This window comes from Camellia sinensis, chromosome 6 (genome assembly GCF_055761805.1).
Source record: "Camellia sinensis isolate YWXY chromosome 6, ASM5576180v1, whole genome shotgun sequence".
Taxonomy (NCBI): Eukaryota; Viridiplantae; Streptophyta; class Magnoliopsida; order Ericales; family Theaceae; genus Camellia; species Camellia sinensis.
The window spans coordinates 124,950,233-124,965,309 of NC_138966.1; the positions used below are offsets into that span (position 1 = coordinate 124,950,233).

General features: G+C 33.7%; 1 protein-coding gene across 1 annotated transcript; it reads left to right on the plus strand.

The window, feature by feature from the left end:
* Positions 1-1,349: 1,349 nt before the first annotated feature.
* LOC114316041 (WAT1-related protein At1g43650) lies at positions 1,350-10,780 on the plus strand. The gene is made up of 5 exons (XM_082873117.1): positions 1,350-1,461; positions 2,150-2,387; positions 9,961-10,119; positions 10,203-10,354; positions 10,481-10,780. Exons 2-5 carry the CDS (start codon positions 2,151-2,153, stop codon positions 10,635-10,637), a joined length of 705 nt encoding a protein of 234 aa, XP_082729243.1. The 5' UTR covers positions 1,350-1,461; position 2,150; the 3' UTR covers positions 10,638-10,780.
* The last annotated feature ends 4,297 nt before the right edge of the window (positions 10,781-15,077 follow it).

Consider the following 15,077-nt stretch of genomic DNA (forward strand, 5'->3'; position numbering starts at 1 on the left):
TCATAAATTGTAAGGACTACTATAGTGGCATCTCTCTTACATTATATAAATTATTTATTTTGATGATATTAATGATTTTCTATTAAATTTTTTTTTAAATAGAGTCAAATTTTAATAATTTAATAATGTAGCTGCAAAAAAAAAAAAAAAAAAAAAAAAACTAAAATTCATTTACAATTCGGGCAACTCGGACAATTCAAGTTTAACTTGGGTCAGGCTTGGGCAGACAACCTCGGATTACAATTCGGGCTTGGGCAGATTTGGGCAGGTCTCAGCACAACTTGGGCTGGGCTTGGACAACCTCCCAACCAGACCGAATCCGCCCAAGTTGCACCCCTAATTTTAACCCTTTATATTTAAAGTTTTTTTTTTCTTTTCTTTTCAATTTATTCCTAAAACAAATTTCTGTTCAAAATTAGATATAAAATACCACGTTAGCCCTACATAACATATATTTTATTATATATAACTTATATATACATAAACCCAAGCTTCAATATGATAATATATTTTTGGGAGATTTACGTGTAGTATAAATAAATTTATTATCTAATAGGTCATATGAGAATTAATGGCATTTTTTATCAAGCATTATTAAAAAATGTTATTAATTATTAATTTTAGCAATAGTTTAAAAAAATCGTTACAAAAACAGTCACTAAATTTCAATTTTCAGCGACAATTTAAAAAATTTGTCACAGAAAAATGTCATTAATTATAAGTTTTAAAGACAATTTATAAAAATTGTGACAAAAAAAAAGTTACTAATTATCAATTTTTAGCAACATATGTAAAAAATCATCACAAAAAATTATTTTTACTTATTAGGACTTATTTTCAATAAGACTTTATGGGAATTAAGTCTAGCTATTAGAACCTATTGGTAGTTTACCCTATATTTCTGTCACATGTCAAGTAACGTGGTATTTTATGTTTAATTTTGAATAGAAATTAGTTTTAAAAATAATTTGGAAAAAACTTGAAACATGAAAGGTCAAAGTGGGAAAAAAAACTTCAAAAGCCGAAGTGAGAAAATAACCAAACATAAAAAAGGCAAAGTGTAATTTACCTAAATAATTTTAATATTTTAAAATAAAAAATGTTCTTTACCAAATAAACTTGTTTTCTATTGGTTAGGAAAAATATTTTTCATTCATTTTCATTTTTCTGTCTTAAAAAAAACACTGTTTATTAAAAGAACGTTGGATCCAAACGTGATAATTTACTCTTTAATCTAACCATCCATGTAAATTATATGAAAAATTCTAAACATACATAAAATTATGTAGAATTTATTTTATTTTATTTTTATATTATTACTCTAATTATATTTAATGTTTTCAGGATTACGCTGTGCATAAATCTCTTGAATGTTTCATTTTGTTACGTCCCAGCAACATTTGCTTCTGCCACTACTAACACAATTCCTGCTTTTACCTTTATCATCGCCATTCTTTTAAGGTACATCAAGAAATAAAATCCTAAATAAATTATATTTTTTATTTTTGTAATCTAATCCAAATTTTACTTTTAGTTTTATTGTTTTAATTTGAACCATGTTAATTACTTGTACTCCCATGTGACTCGTTTATGTCAAAAAAATTGTGATTTTTATTTCCATTTTGAACATAAAGGCCAAATTTAAACTTTAGGAACCAAATTGAATTTTGAAGCAAAATACAGTGTGAAAAGTATAATTTACACTAAACAAATAAAGAGTGATTTAGCGCACAAGCTCTTGGCACTTACTAAAGTCGATGTGATTCTCTCAATAGTTGTAAAAGAGCTACATCAACATATTTTTATTTTAAATTCAAAAGCAGTTAAGGGAGATTTAAAATTCAAATTGATGTAACAATTATAAACCCCTTGATTTTGGATTTTAATGACATATTGCAACTTTATGCATGAAATGAAAGTCTCAATTCCAATCATGCAATTGATAGAATATAAATCATGCTAAACCAAGGTCTGGAAAGATAAGATGTGTACACAATCTTATTATTATTACTAAAGAAATTGATTTCACGATTCAATCTTGTATTATCAGGACGCTAATAATAAATCTTATCGTTATTTCTAAAGGAATTATCTTCATAAGTACTACCAAGAAGCTAACGACAAACCTAGTGGTTGGTATTTTTTTTAGGATGGAAAGCGTTGCCATAACTGAATGGAGTGGAGTGGCAAAGGTATTGGGTACAATGCTATGTGTTGGTGGGGCTGTGGTGTATTCTTTTGTGAAGGGGCCTCCTGTGTATCCACAGGCTACCCAAGTTCAAAATTCACACTCATATACAGGGTGTGGCACCAAAGCACAGTGCCTAAAAGGCTCTCTTTTTGCCCTCTCTGCCCAGGCTCTTTGGTCTTTGTGGCTTATTATGCAGGTTCTCTTTCTCTCTCTGTGCCTAGGCTACATGGTCTTTGTGGCTTATTATGCAGGTTCTCTCTTTCTCTCATGAATCAGTTTTGCTACAAATATAAAAATTATTAAACATAGAAAATATATGAACGAAAAAGATTTTATTGAAGTTCTCCATCTGTATACATTTTTTGTCTAATCCTGTGATCAATTTTTGTATTCTTCTTAATAAATTTTGTAACGAGCACAAAAATTAGATACAAAATGCACATGGATAGATAAAATTTTATAGAATTTATTGGTGAGATTTGAAAAATCTTGGCCATATCTATACCTTCTATTAGGGGTGCTAGCGGATCCGATTTGTGCGATTTGCGGTTCGGTTTTGATCCGCCTGCACCTATGCGGTTTGGGGAAAAGTCAAACCACAACCGCCCGCAGTGCGGTTTGCGGTTTGTGCAGATAGGGTTTGCGAATGTGCAGGCGGTTTGCGGTTTGAATTTTTTCCTTTAAAATTTAATTTTTGAGTTTTTTTTCCCATTTTGTAAATATTTATTTTGGGTTATTTTCTTCCAATTTTCTAAAATGCATCAACATTAATAATTGATGAATTAAAACTTATAAAATTAAAAACACAACAAAATCAATTCTTGACACAAACAAATCATTTAAAATCCTAAAATCATTCAAAATCCTAAAATCATTGAAAATTAATCTAGTACCCAACAATACAATTAAAGTAAAATAATCCACAATCCTAAGCTAAATCATCAATCTCATTCTCCAACTACTTTGTTAACATTCTCCATCTACTATTACTACCCAATAATACAAAATTAAAATAAAATCATTCCAAATCCTAAACTTACCTAAAAGTAATTCTTCATTAACTATTACAATCATCCAAAATGCAATAACAAAATTTAAAATTGTTGTCAAATAAAATAAAAACATTTGCAACACAATATCTCAAACTCCATCATCATGAATCACATCCAAGTTCCAAAAATTTCAATTCCATGCATTTGGTTGATGAACTCTCCACAAAAACAAACTGAAAAATAAAAATTTAATCTTTAATCTTCATAATTCCTTTCACAAAAAAAGTGTAAAAGAATAAAGTAATGGAAAGATAAAACAAATGTCTATATATTGCATCTCAATATAATAAGAAAATGTGTTGAGTATATGAAAAATTTACCAATGAGCAAATGGATTAGAGTTCAATTATAGTATTAGCATCGACATTATAGGCTGAACTTGAAGATGAGCTTGACTCCAAAGTACCTAATTAAGAGTCAACAAAAGAAGATCAATAAAACTTACATTAGAAAATGAACAATACAAATAAAAATGAAGATTAATAAATTCTCATACTACTCGAGTCAAATTGCTCAAATTCCTCTACATCATCCATTGCCTTTCGAAGAGAAATTGGAAGGTTGTTTCGAAGCCAATTTTGAGCACATACAAAAGCTTCAACCATAGAAGGCGAGAGTAAACTACGAAATGGGTCAAGAATACGCCCCCTCGTACTAAAAGCCGACTCCGACGCAACGGTAAAAGTAGGCATGGCTAACACATCCCTTGCAAGTTGCGATAGCACTCTATATTTAGTTGCATTCACCTTCCAATAATCTAAAATCTCAAATGTTTGATTCTTCGCAAAATGTTCAACCTTGGACAAATATTGCTCCAATTCTGACTTAGATCCACTAGTGCATCGCCTCTCCAAATAGGAATTAAATTGGGAGTCAACCAAAGAATAAGGATCATCATCATCATCATTTCCCCCCATATTCACAACTTCGCTCACACTTGGAAGTTTCTCATTTAAAGGATAAAGTGTGACATAATGATTATACAAACGACTCAAACAACCCTTAACCTTGTTTACCGTATTTTCCATCTTCTTATTATCTCCAAGAAATAAATTTGAAAAGCAAAACTCCAAGTATATCATTTTTTGGTAGGATCAAGAACAACTGCAACATACAATAACAAATTGATCTTACTTCCATCCCCCCAATACTTGCTAAACTTTTGTTTCATAGTCTTTGCCATTGTGCTCAAAGTATCATCCTCCTCCAAAATTAATTGGTTAAATTTGCTTTCAATAACAAACATTTCTTTGTAAAAAGCATTGGAAGTAACAAAGAGAAATCTCGAAAACTTCTCAGTTACAAGATAAAATAATTTTAGAAACCTCAAAAACAAACTACATTTTTTCCAATCCAACTCATTAGGACTTCTCCTTATGCCACTATCAATATCCTTGAAATAAGGTTCAAAATTAGAATCCACAAACTTCAAGCGGTTAAAATCCTTTTCATACTTTTCGGCTGCCTCCAACATCAAATAGGTAGAGTTCCACCTAGTTGGTATATCTTGGCATACAAGAGCTTTTGAATTAAGTTTGAGTGTGGCTGCACACTTCTTAAAAGCATCTGCCTATGAGGAGAAGACCTCACATATCTCACCGCAAGTTTAATGTTGGCAATAGAATCATCCATTTCTTTCAACCCATCACCCACAACGTGATTAAGAATATGTGCACAACAATGCATGTGAATAAACTCATGTTGCAAAATAGTCTCCTTCCAATCTTTGTTTATTGTTCCTCTCTAAAAAAAAAAAATCTTTGTTTATTGTTTTCAAATATTGAATGGTAAGATTATTAGAACTAGCATTATCAACTTTTAAGGTGAATATGCTATCAATATTCCACTCAATCAAACACGACTCAATTTTCCTACCCAATGTTTCTTGTAACGCCCTCAAAATTAACCCATTATATATATCATTGACATGCATTATTTAAAGAAGACAATTTACTAATTCATTCATCAGAGTATTACTAAATAAAGCATTACATGTAACATTGAATAAAATGCCTTACAGGCTTACATCTTTCCAAGCCAAAACTTGGATACAAAAATATGAGTTCTAACTCAAAACAAGAAAAGCCCTAGGCTTGAATGTTTACATGTACTAATAAATAAAGACAATTAACTAAAGGTAGTCTTCTTCAAACCAGAAGCCAAACCCTCCCAAGCTAAGTCCTTGGAGGTAGTTTATCACCTGAACCTGAAAATGATGTTCCCATAAAGGGTGAGCCACAGCCCAGTAGAAATATTCTAAACCACATATAAGAAATGAATAAAGCAATAGCATTCAACAGATGGTTAACCAAGATAATCAATTACTTCATTTTACAGCCTCATGACACTATTGTCTAAGATACATTTTACTTTCCAACTTAATCAACATGGCTCAGAACCTGGCCGAACTTACAACAGTGAATTATATATATCATATTCACATTCTTCCAATATCAACAAACAAATGAGACTCAAGCTCAATTCAAAGCACTTCATACTTCCAGATTGATACACATTTTAGTGCTGTATCAATAAAACACTTCTATATAAATAAGCACACATAAAAGTGATGCTAATGGAGTCCATCCCCTATCTCCTCCCAAACAAAAATCCGGTTTAGAGGTCCATCCCCTATCTTCCCCTAAACCGTGGAGTACATCCCCTATCTCCTCCCACACAAAACAATGTATGCAAATGCAATGCTCAATCAATACACGTATCTTCTGTATCAATGCAATAGTCAAAATTAATGACTTAACCAATGTGATTAGTTTCAGTTATTCCTAATCCACATGCAATGTCTACAACAATCACGACTATCCTCCACCGATAGCCCAAAACAGTTATTTCTAAACTGAAAATAACTATGTCAACAATTCAATAGACAAATAATTCAAATTATCTGACTACGCCATTTAATCAATGAATTCCCCAATTCCATGAATTAAACTATCTTTTCCCAACTCCATGAATTATTTATACAAATTAATTTAATAATACAACTAGGGTTTTTCCCAGAATTTACCAAAGTATCCCCAACATATCAAAATAACAAAACTTAGAACAAAACCTATAAAATGGAGTAGGAAATCCCTACCTCAAAGAAAACAACCCAAATGGTGAAGACAGAGATGAGTGCCCAAATACCAAAGTGCTCCAAATCGCCAAATGCTCAGATTAAATGGAAGCTCTTGACTCACTCTATCTTTTTAATGAAGGATCTAGGGTAGAAACACTCCTTAAGTGGATCAAAACTAAGAGAGAAGGTGAGTAGGGAGAGAGAGAAGTCGGACCTAGGGTTTGGAATCAAAAGAAGATGAAAAGGACTGATCAAAACCCGCTGCTGTATATATAAACTGGACAGGCTCGCTCGAGCGAAGCCTTTGTCGCTCGAGCGACCAGACACAGAAAATCTACACTCGAGCCAAGGAAACCTTGCTCGAGCGAACAACCTAAAAGCTCGCTCGAGCGAAAGAAAACTCGATCGAGCGAAGAACTCAAAACCTCAGGTCTGTAAACAGACTCACGCTCGAGCGAAGGAACCATCGCTCGAGCGAAGAACAAACTAACTCGCTCGAGCAAAGAAAATCGCGCTCGAGCCAAGAATGCAGAGCTACAGGTCAAAACTGGACGCCATCTCTCGCTCGAGCGACCAACTCCTCGCTCGAGCGACCAACTCCTTGCTCGAGCGAAGAACCAAAATCCTGGACAGCAACACTAGGTTTCTAAACCCAACCAACCTGAAACAAACCTGCCCAACACATCCTATAATTCCAAATGAGAAAATAAAGGACAACAACAACAATTATACAATGACAGAATCTACGGAACCTGAGTCCGGATACAATAATCAAATGGGAAAAGACCGGGGTCGCTATATTTCTCCTTTGTGATCTTCAACTTGTTGAAAATTTATGATTCTTTTTTAAAGTTTCTAGTTATCATCAATGAAATGAGCAGTTAAACACATGTAACATAAATTCTGAATAGATGTCCAAGTGTCCATAATAAAGCAAATTCTACGACCCTTCGTAGCCTTCTTTAACTTATCTCTTTCATTCTTGAATATGCTAAGCACTTCTCTAGATATGGTATGACGAGAGAGGATTGGTGTGTATTTCGGTTGCATGACATTACAAAATTTTCTAAATCCAACTCCCTCTTCAAATCTAAATGACAACTCATCAATGACAACCATCTTCGCAAGAGACCTTTTATAAGCATCAAAATTAAAAGTTATTAGTAGAACCTCAACACCCTCTTCATTTTGTTTCGGTTTAAGATTTAATGTTTCTTGACCATCTCTATCCCTATTTGGATATTCTTTATAATTGGGTGTATGACTCTTCAAATTGCTAGTCTCATGAAGTCTAGAGTCAGCCAAATACTCTTTCTTGCAATATTTGCATACAGCTCTACGCTTCCCATTGATCCCTATAGCCTTAACAAAATGATCCCAAACTGTGGATGGTGCTCTCCCCCCTCCACCCTCACTCTTTCTCTTTGGAGGTCTAGGAGGCTTAGGTTCAAGTTCGGGTTTGGCTAAGAGGGGATTGATTTGAGAATTAAAGGATTCTGGAGGTAAAAGATTGATTGCGAGAGATTGAACACTATCCTCAATTTAAATTGGATTACAAAAATTACAAATTCAATTTCAATAACATAAGAGATTACATATTCAATTTCAACAACATAATTACAGATTTAATAACATGATAGATTCAATAACATAACAGATTTAATAACAGATTTAATCACCCTCTAACAAATTCAATAACACATATTCCATAACAGATTTAATTCCAATAACACAGATTTAATTCTATTAACACAAATTCAATTCCAACTCTCAGATTTAACATAGATTAAATAACAGATTTAAAAAAATAAAAATAAAAAACAGAAATGATAACCCTCTAACAGATTCAATAACACATACTTCATAATAGATTTAATTCCAATAACACAAATTTAATTCCTATAAAATCGATTCAATTCAAACTCTTAGATTTAACACAGATTGAATAACAGATTTAGAACAAAAAAAAAATGTTAACCCTCTAACTGATTCAATAACACATATTCCATAATAGATTTAATTCCAATAACACAGATTTAATTCCAATAATAAAATTCAATTCCAACTCTCAGATTTAACACAGATTGAATCACAAATTGAATAACCGATTTAAAAAAAAAAACAGAAATGAACAAATAACCCTTTAATAGATTCAATAACACATATTCTATAATAGATTTAATTCCAATAACACAGATTCAATTCCAACTCTCAAATTTAACACAAATTGAATCACAGATTGAATAATAGAATTTTTTAAGGAAAAAAAAACCAAACAAAAATGAACAAATATACTCAAAGACAGAGATGAACAAAAAAAATAAAAAATAAAAAACAGAGTTAGAGACAGAAATGAATAGAAGGTCGGGGAGGGAATGAGAGAGAGAGAGAGAAAGAGAATCAAAGATAGAAAGGCTTACCTCTGTGAGTTACAAAGCAGATTCGATCTTGTGAAGGTCAATCAGTCTCTTCGCCGGCCGACACACACACACACACACACAGATAGAAGAACGAGAGAGTGAGATTAGAAGAGAGGCTACACACAAAGAGACGCAGATCTGAATGTCCACATAAAAATAGAGATCGGGGACAGAGACAGAGGCAAAGACACACATAGTTGAAGAGAGAAATTCGATCTTGTGAGGTTGACCGGTGCGATGAGAGAGTGAGGTCAATCGGTTGATCTTACGATGAGAGAGAGTTGATCTCTTGCGAGGTTGATCGGTCCAAATGAAAAATGAGAGAGTGAGAGCTGCGCAAATGTGTTTTGAGAGTTTAGATTAGGGTTTTTGTTTGTTTGGTTTGGGTATAGATGAAGTGAAGATGAACGGTCCAGATTTGAAATATAAAAAAAAAAAAAAAAAGGTTTAATGTGGGCGAGTTAGGAGGGTACGGTTCAAACCAGCGACCCGCTCGCAACCCGAAAATTAGCCAAAATCCAAACCACACCCGACCCTAATATATTTGCGAAACTGCCCATATGCGTGAGGGTCGAATCGGGTAGGGCGGTTTGGGCGGGTCGGATAACCCTATGCCCAGCCCTACATTCTATTAGGATACTTACGTGCAAGTCCTAATCGGTGGACTTACTATCCAATAGATCCTATGATTATTAATGACATTTTTCATCAAACACTATTAAAAAATGTCACTAATTGTTAATTTTCAGTGATAGTTTAAAAATTTTGTCACAACAAATGTCACTAATTATAAGTTTTAGTGACAGTTTAAAACAGTGTCACCAATTTTCAACTTTCAGCAAAAATTTGAAAAATTCGTCATAGAAAAACGTCACTAATTGTAAGTTTTTAGCGACAATTTATAAAAGCCGTGGCAAAAAAAAAAAGAAAAGGCTAATTGTCAACTTTTAGCAACTTATATTCAATAGGACTTGATGAGAATTAAGTCTAACTATTAGAACCTGTTGATAGTTTTTTCCATTCTATGTCTGGTTTTGTGACCCGTTTCTATGTTCCTAAACTCATTCCATGAACAATTTTACTTTAAACACAAAAGTTAAATATAAAATACACATGAATTGACAAGATTTTACAAAATTTGTTTTTATCTATATATATAATTTTGCAATCGATTTATTTGTTCCTAGACTTATTTTGTACGAATTGATTGGCTTTCAGGGTCCTCTCACAAAGATATATCCAGATAAACTAAGACTTACAACAATACAATGCTTCTTTAGCTGCATACAATCGGCAATATGGGCTGTGGCAGTTGAGAGGAACATATCAGCATGGAAACTTGGTTGGGATCTTAACCTTCTTGTTGTGGCCTATTGTGTAAGATATCTTCTTCAACCTTTTTTTTCTTCTCTTTTTAAATTTTTTTTTTGGGTTGAATTAAGTGTTAATGAAAATGGCAGGGTGTAATTTTCGTAGCGCTGACATACTGGTTGAGAATTTGGGTGATAGAGAAGAGAGGCCCGGTTTTTTCAGCTGCATTTAATCCATTAGCATTCATTGTTACAGCCATCTTCTCAGCAATCTTGTGGAAGGAGACCCCTCATTGGGGAAGGTCCATTTTCTCTCCTCTCAACTCTTGTTTTATGCGTTTGTGTCCATGTAATGTCAATTGTTACTTATTTTATTTTTTGTGTTTGTTTGTTCGTGTTCGTGTTGTGTCAATGTGATGTTGTGGCAGTGTTTGTGGAGCTTTACTGCTAGTGGGAGGCCTCTTTTGTGTTTTGTGGGGGAAGCACAAAGAAGCAAAAGCCAAACCATTACTTGAACAAAAATCAGAAACAAAAGAAGCCAAATCAATTGAACAGAAATTAGAAACAAAAGAGGAAAGCGTATAGCGTTGTACAATCAAAATACTGTGTACTCGAAAAAAATAATATGTCAAGAACTTGAGTGTTAGTCACACTATATTATTGACTTTTATAATTACCTTGTCCATGATTTCATGTCGAGGAAAAAAAATAAAAAATTTACCAATAAATCTCAAATAGGGGAATGTTGATCATTTAATCGTAAGAGTTTTCTTATGAACCAATGAATTTTTTTTTTTTTTAGAAAGTTGTATTTATTTGATTTGGAGCCATTTAAGTTTAGGTGAATGTCCTTTTGTAATTCATTTTTCTAATTTTCTGATTCGTTTTTTAGATAGAAATGGAAAAGTGAGGTGTGGAAAATTCTTTTGGGGGGTTGATTTTTTTGTGTGACTTTCTGGTGTTAATTGGAGTATTTTATATTAGAGTGCTACATTTGGAAAAAGTACATGAAAGAATTTTTGTGTGTTACATTGATTGGAGTGTTCTGTTTGCCAAAAATACACTAAGGAGTTTTTTTAGAATGTTATATTGTTACGTTTGAAAAAAATACACTATGGAATTTTTATAATATGTTACATTAGAGTGTTACAATTAAAAAAATATATAGTAAAGAGTTTTTGTGTTTTGCATTAATTGAAGTATTACGTTTGAAAAAATTACACTAAAGAGTTTTTTTGAAATATATATATATATATATTTTTTTTTTTCAGCAAAAAAAGAAAACTTTATTAATGAAGAAGCTATATACAAGTGGAGAACATACATCAATAAAGCAGGGGAGTGCAACAAATATCATAGTTAAACTCAACAATCCCAACTAGGTTGGTACCAAAGAGCTAACCTAATCATATGCCAACACATTGCCCAAGATTAGAGAGAGTCCAATCAAACAGCTAGAAAAAAAAAAAAAAAAAAACAAAACACCCTCAACCGAACAAGCAAAAGCAACTCTGCAGTAGCAACAACACCTAGTAGCAGCTTTGCATTCGCAAAAAACTAGCAATAGCAGCAGCAGCAGCAAAACTGAGTCCCTACTTCACACAATAACATACCTGAATCAGATTCTCCACAAAATCATGCACTGAATAAGGGATCGCAGGCAACCTAAACTTCACCCACAACCCAATCCTTACCTTTATAATTTCACCAAGCTTCTCTAAGTTCGGTTGCCTCTCGTGAAAAACACAGTCATTTCTTAACCTCCATGCTAACCATAGCATTGCAACTGGTACAAGCCGCCAGATCTTATTAACTGTCTTCTTGAATTGTGTTCCCAACCACCATAGCAGCACTCCATCAACAGTAGCAAGTGTGACCCAAGATAAGCCCCACTAATTCAGCAGAGAGGACCAAACCTTCCAAACCATAGAGCACTGCAATAGAATATGATCCACTGATTCTTCTTCCAGCTTACAGAAAGGGCACAAATTCTCTACACTGCTACTCACAGGCCTAAACCTCTTTAACGTACCAATTGTTTTCACCCTTCCTCTCCATGTCAACCAACTCAAGAACTGAGCTTTTGGTGGAGCTACACCTTTCCAAATCAACCTAGGGACCTGCAATCTTGGACCTTGATTCGACTCATACCATTCTCTTATTGCTGCCACAGTAAACTGACCATCCAGGGATGCATTCCACCTAATAAAGTCCTTCAGCCCCACATTAAGCCCAAGAGCATCTCTTATCAATACTTGCAACCTACTAACCTCCTCTTCCTCCCAAGCAAGAAGTGGTCTTCTGAATAGTAACTTCCAAACCCCTAAGCTATCCCTCATTTGCATGAAAGAACTCAATGACCTTTCTTTTTCCATAGATAATTGGAACAACTTGGTAAATTCCACTTTCAATTGAAGGTTCCCAAACCATCTATCATGCCAAAAATCAATCCTACACCCATTGCCAATCGCAATCTTACAGTTGGATACAAAAAAAATCAAATAGTCCAAAGTTAGACCTTGACACACTAAGTATGTCACTCCAGACAATAGATTCATTGCCAATCTCTTCCATCACTGGTAGTCATCTACCTCCTACTCCCCTATACTTGCTTATAATTAATTTTTTCCACAGTGAATTATCTTCCACCCCATACCTCCACCACCACTTAGCTAACATAAAGTCATTTATGTCTCTCACCCTTCTTATGCCTAGCCCTCCTTGTTCTTTGCTTAGAGTTACACTTTTCCAACTCACTAAATGAATCTTCCTTCTTATCTCTGAGCTGCCCCACAGAAATGATGCCTTCAACTTATCAATTTCCTTTGCTACTCTTTTAGGGAGTTTGAAGACGGAAATGTAAAATCCCGAAAGGCTATCTAGAATAGATTTTATCAATGTTAACCTGCCAGCAAAGGACAACATCTTTCTTTTCCATAGAGCTAACTTGGTCTTTACTTTCTCCACCACAAGTTGCCAAGTCTTCGTTCTTCTTGGATCCCAAGTGGTAAGCCCAAGTACTTGAGAGGCAACCTCTGACATAGGCACTTTAGTTTTGAAGCAAAGGCTTGACCATTTCATCACAAATCCCAACTCCACACACCACACTTTTATGGAAATTTATCTTAAGGCCTCGTTTGGCAAGAGGCTATTTTAGTCAATTAGCCAAAAAGTTACTAAATTAGCCAAAAAGCCAACAACCCATACCAAAAAGTCAAAGATTCTCTTTTCTCTTTACTTTTTGCACATCTTTTCGTAATTAGCCAAAAAGTCATCCCAAACATACAAGTTTTTTTTACCTACCTTTTTAGCCAAATAGTCAAAAAGTTACTAAATTAGCTTGTTCCCAAACGAGGCCTAAGTCCTAACATAAGCTCAAAGCATCTAAGGATTCTTTTGACAATCATAATCTCCTCCCACTCTGCTTTGCAAAATAGGATAGTATCATCGGTAAACTAGAGATGAGACAAGTTCAAACCAGCTAGCCCAATAATAGCTCCCTTTAATAATCCAAAAGCTTTTGCCCTTTCCAATAATAGGTTAAGTCCTTCAGCTGCTATATTAAACAACAAGAAGGATAAAGGATCACCTTGCCTTAATTCTTTTTGTGGACAGAACTCCTTGGTTGGCGATCCATTAACAAGTACAGAAAACCTTGTCATTGTGACACAAGTTCGTATCCAACCCAACAATCTATCCCCAAGCCCAATATTTGCCATCATAGAAAACAAATACTCCTAGTTAACCGAATCATAAGCTTTTTCAAAATCCAGTTTGAGTATCATCCCCTTCATTTTGGACTTTTTCCACCAATTCACCACCTCATTAGCAATCATTACCCCATCAAAAATGTTGCTACCTCCCAAAAAGGCAGTTTGCACTTCACTAATCACATATGGTAAGACCTTTTGCAATCTTTTTGAAAGTGCCTTAGCCAATACTTTATATACTACACCCACTAAACTTATAGGCATGTAATCAGCCAAACTTGAGGGGTTGATCTTTTTTGGAATAAGGGTAACAAATGAACTATTAAGCCCTATGACCAGCTTACTATTAATATAGAACTCCTGTATGAATTGGAATAGGTCACTCTTCATATACTTCCAACATTTTTGAATGCACGCCATGTTAAACCCATCTAATCCCAGCATTTTATTCCCATCACAACCTTTTACTGCATCCCATACTTCTTCCAATGTAAATTCTTTTTCAAGAAGCTCCACTACTTTTGCATTACTAACTTTCACAAACCTACCAGACAATTTTGGTCTAGATGGCAATCCTCTGAAAATGCCTTTGCACTTCCTGTCTCACCAGATCTGGATCTTCAATGCTAACTCCATCAGTTACCACTGAGTCCACCAAGTTCCTGCTTTGTCTTTGACTAGCAATTCTATTAAAGAACCTAGTATTTCTATCCCTATTTTGAGCCCAGTTCAATATAGATTTCTAGAACCAAATTCTTTTTCTTTGGAATATTACGTTGTTACGTTGAGAAAAATACATTAAGGAGTTTTTTAGTGTGTTACATTGGAGTGTTACGTTTGGAAACAAAGCATAATAAGGAGTTTTGGTATGTTACATTGATTGGAGTGGTACGTTGAGAAAAGTACACTAAAGAGTTTTTTTTTTTTTTTAATGTTACGTTGTTATGTTTGAAAAAAGCACACTAAATTTTTTTTTAGTGTGTTACATTGGAATGTTACATTTTTTTAGTGTTACATTAAAGTGTTACGTTTCAAAAAATACACTAATTTTATTTTTTTTTTTGAAGTGTTATGTTTAGTAATTTGAACATTATGATAAAACTCACATTTGTCCCTCAACACATAATATACGCACATTTATATTTGGCCAATTATGTAATTCATACTAGAATGAGACATTTGGGTTTATACGAGGGAAAAAAAAAATAGAATCAAACAGTTCATAAAATCACTATTTGAAATTTATTGATACTTCATCCAAAAAAAAAAATTTATAGATACATTTAACATTACTACTGGAATCCAATATTGGAGC

Coding starts and splice junctions, on each gene's coding strand:
- LOC114316041 (XM_082873117.1), top strand. CDS start 2,151: ATGGAAAGCGTTGCCATAACTGAATGGAGTGGAGTGGCAAAGGTATTG. Junction 10,120..10,202: donor TTCTTGTTGTGGCCTATTGT/GTAAGATATCTT, acceptor TGAAAATGGCAG/GGTGTAATTTTCGTAGCGCT. Junction 10,355..10,480: donor GAGACCCCTCATTGGGGAAG/GTCCATTTTCTC, acceptor ATGTTGTGGCAG/TGTTTGTGGAGCTTTACTGC.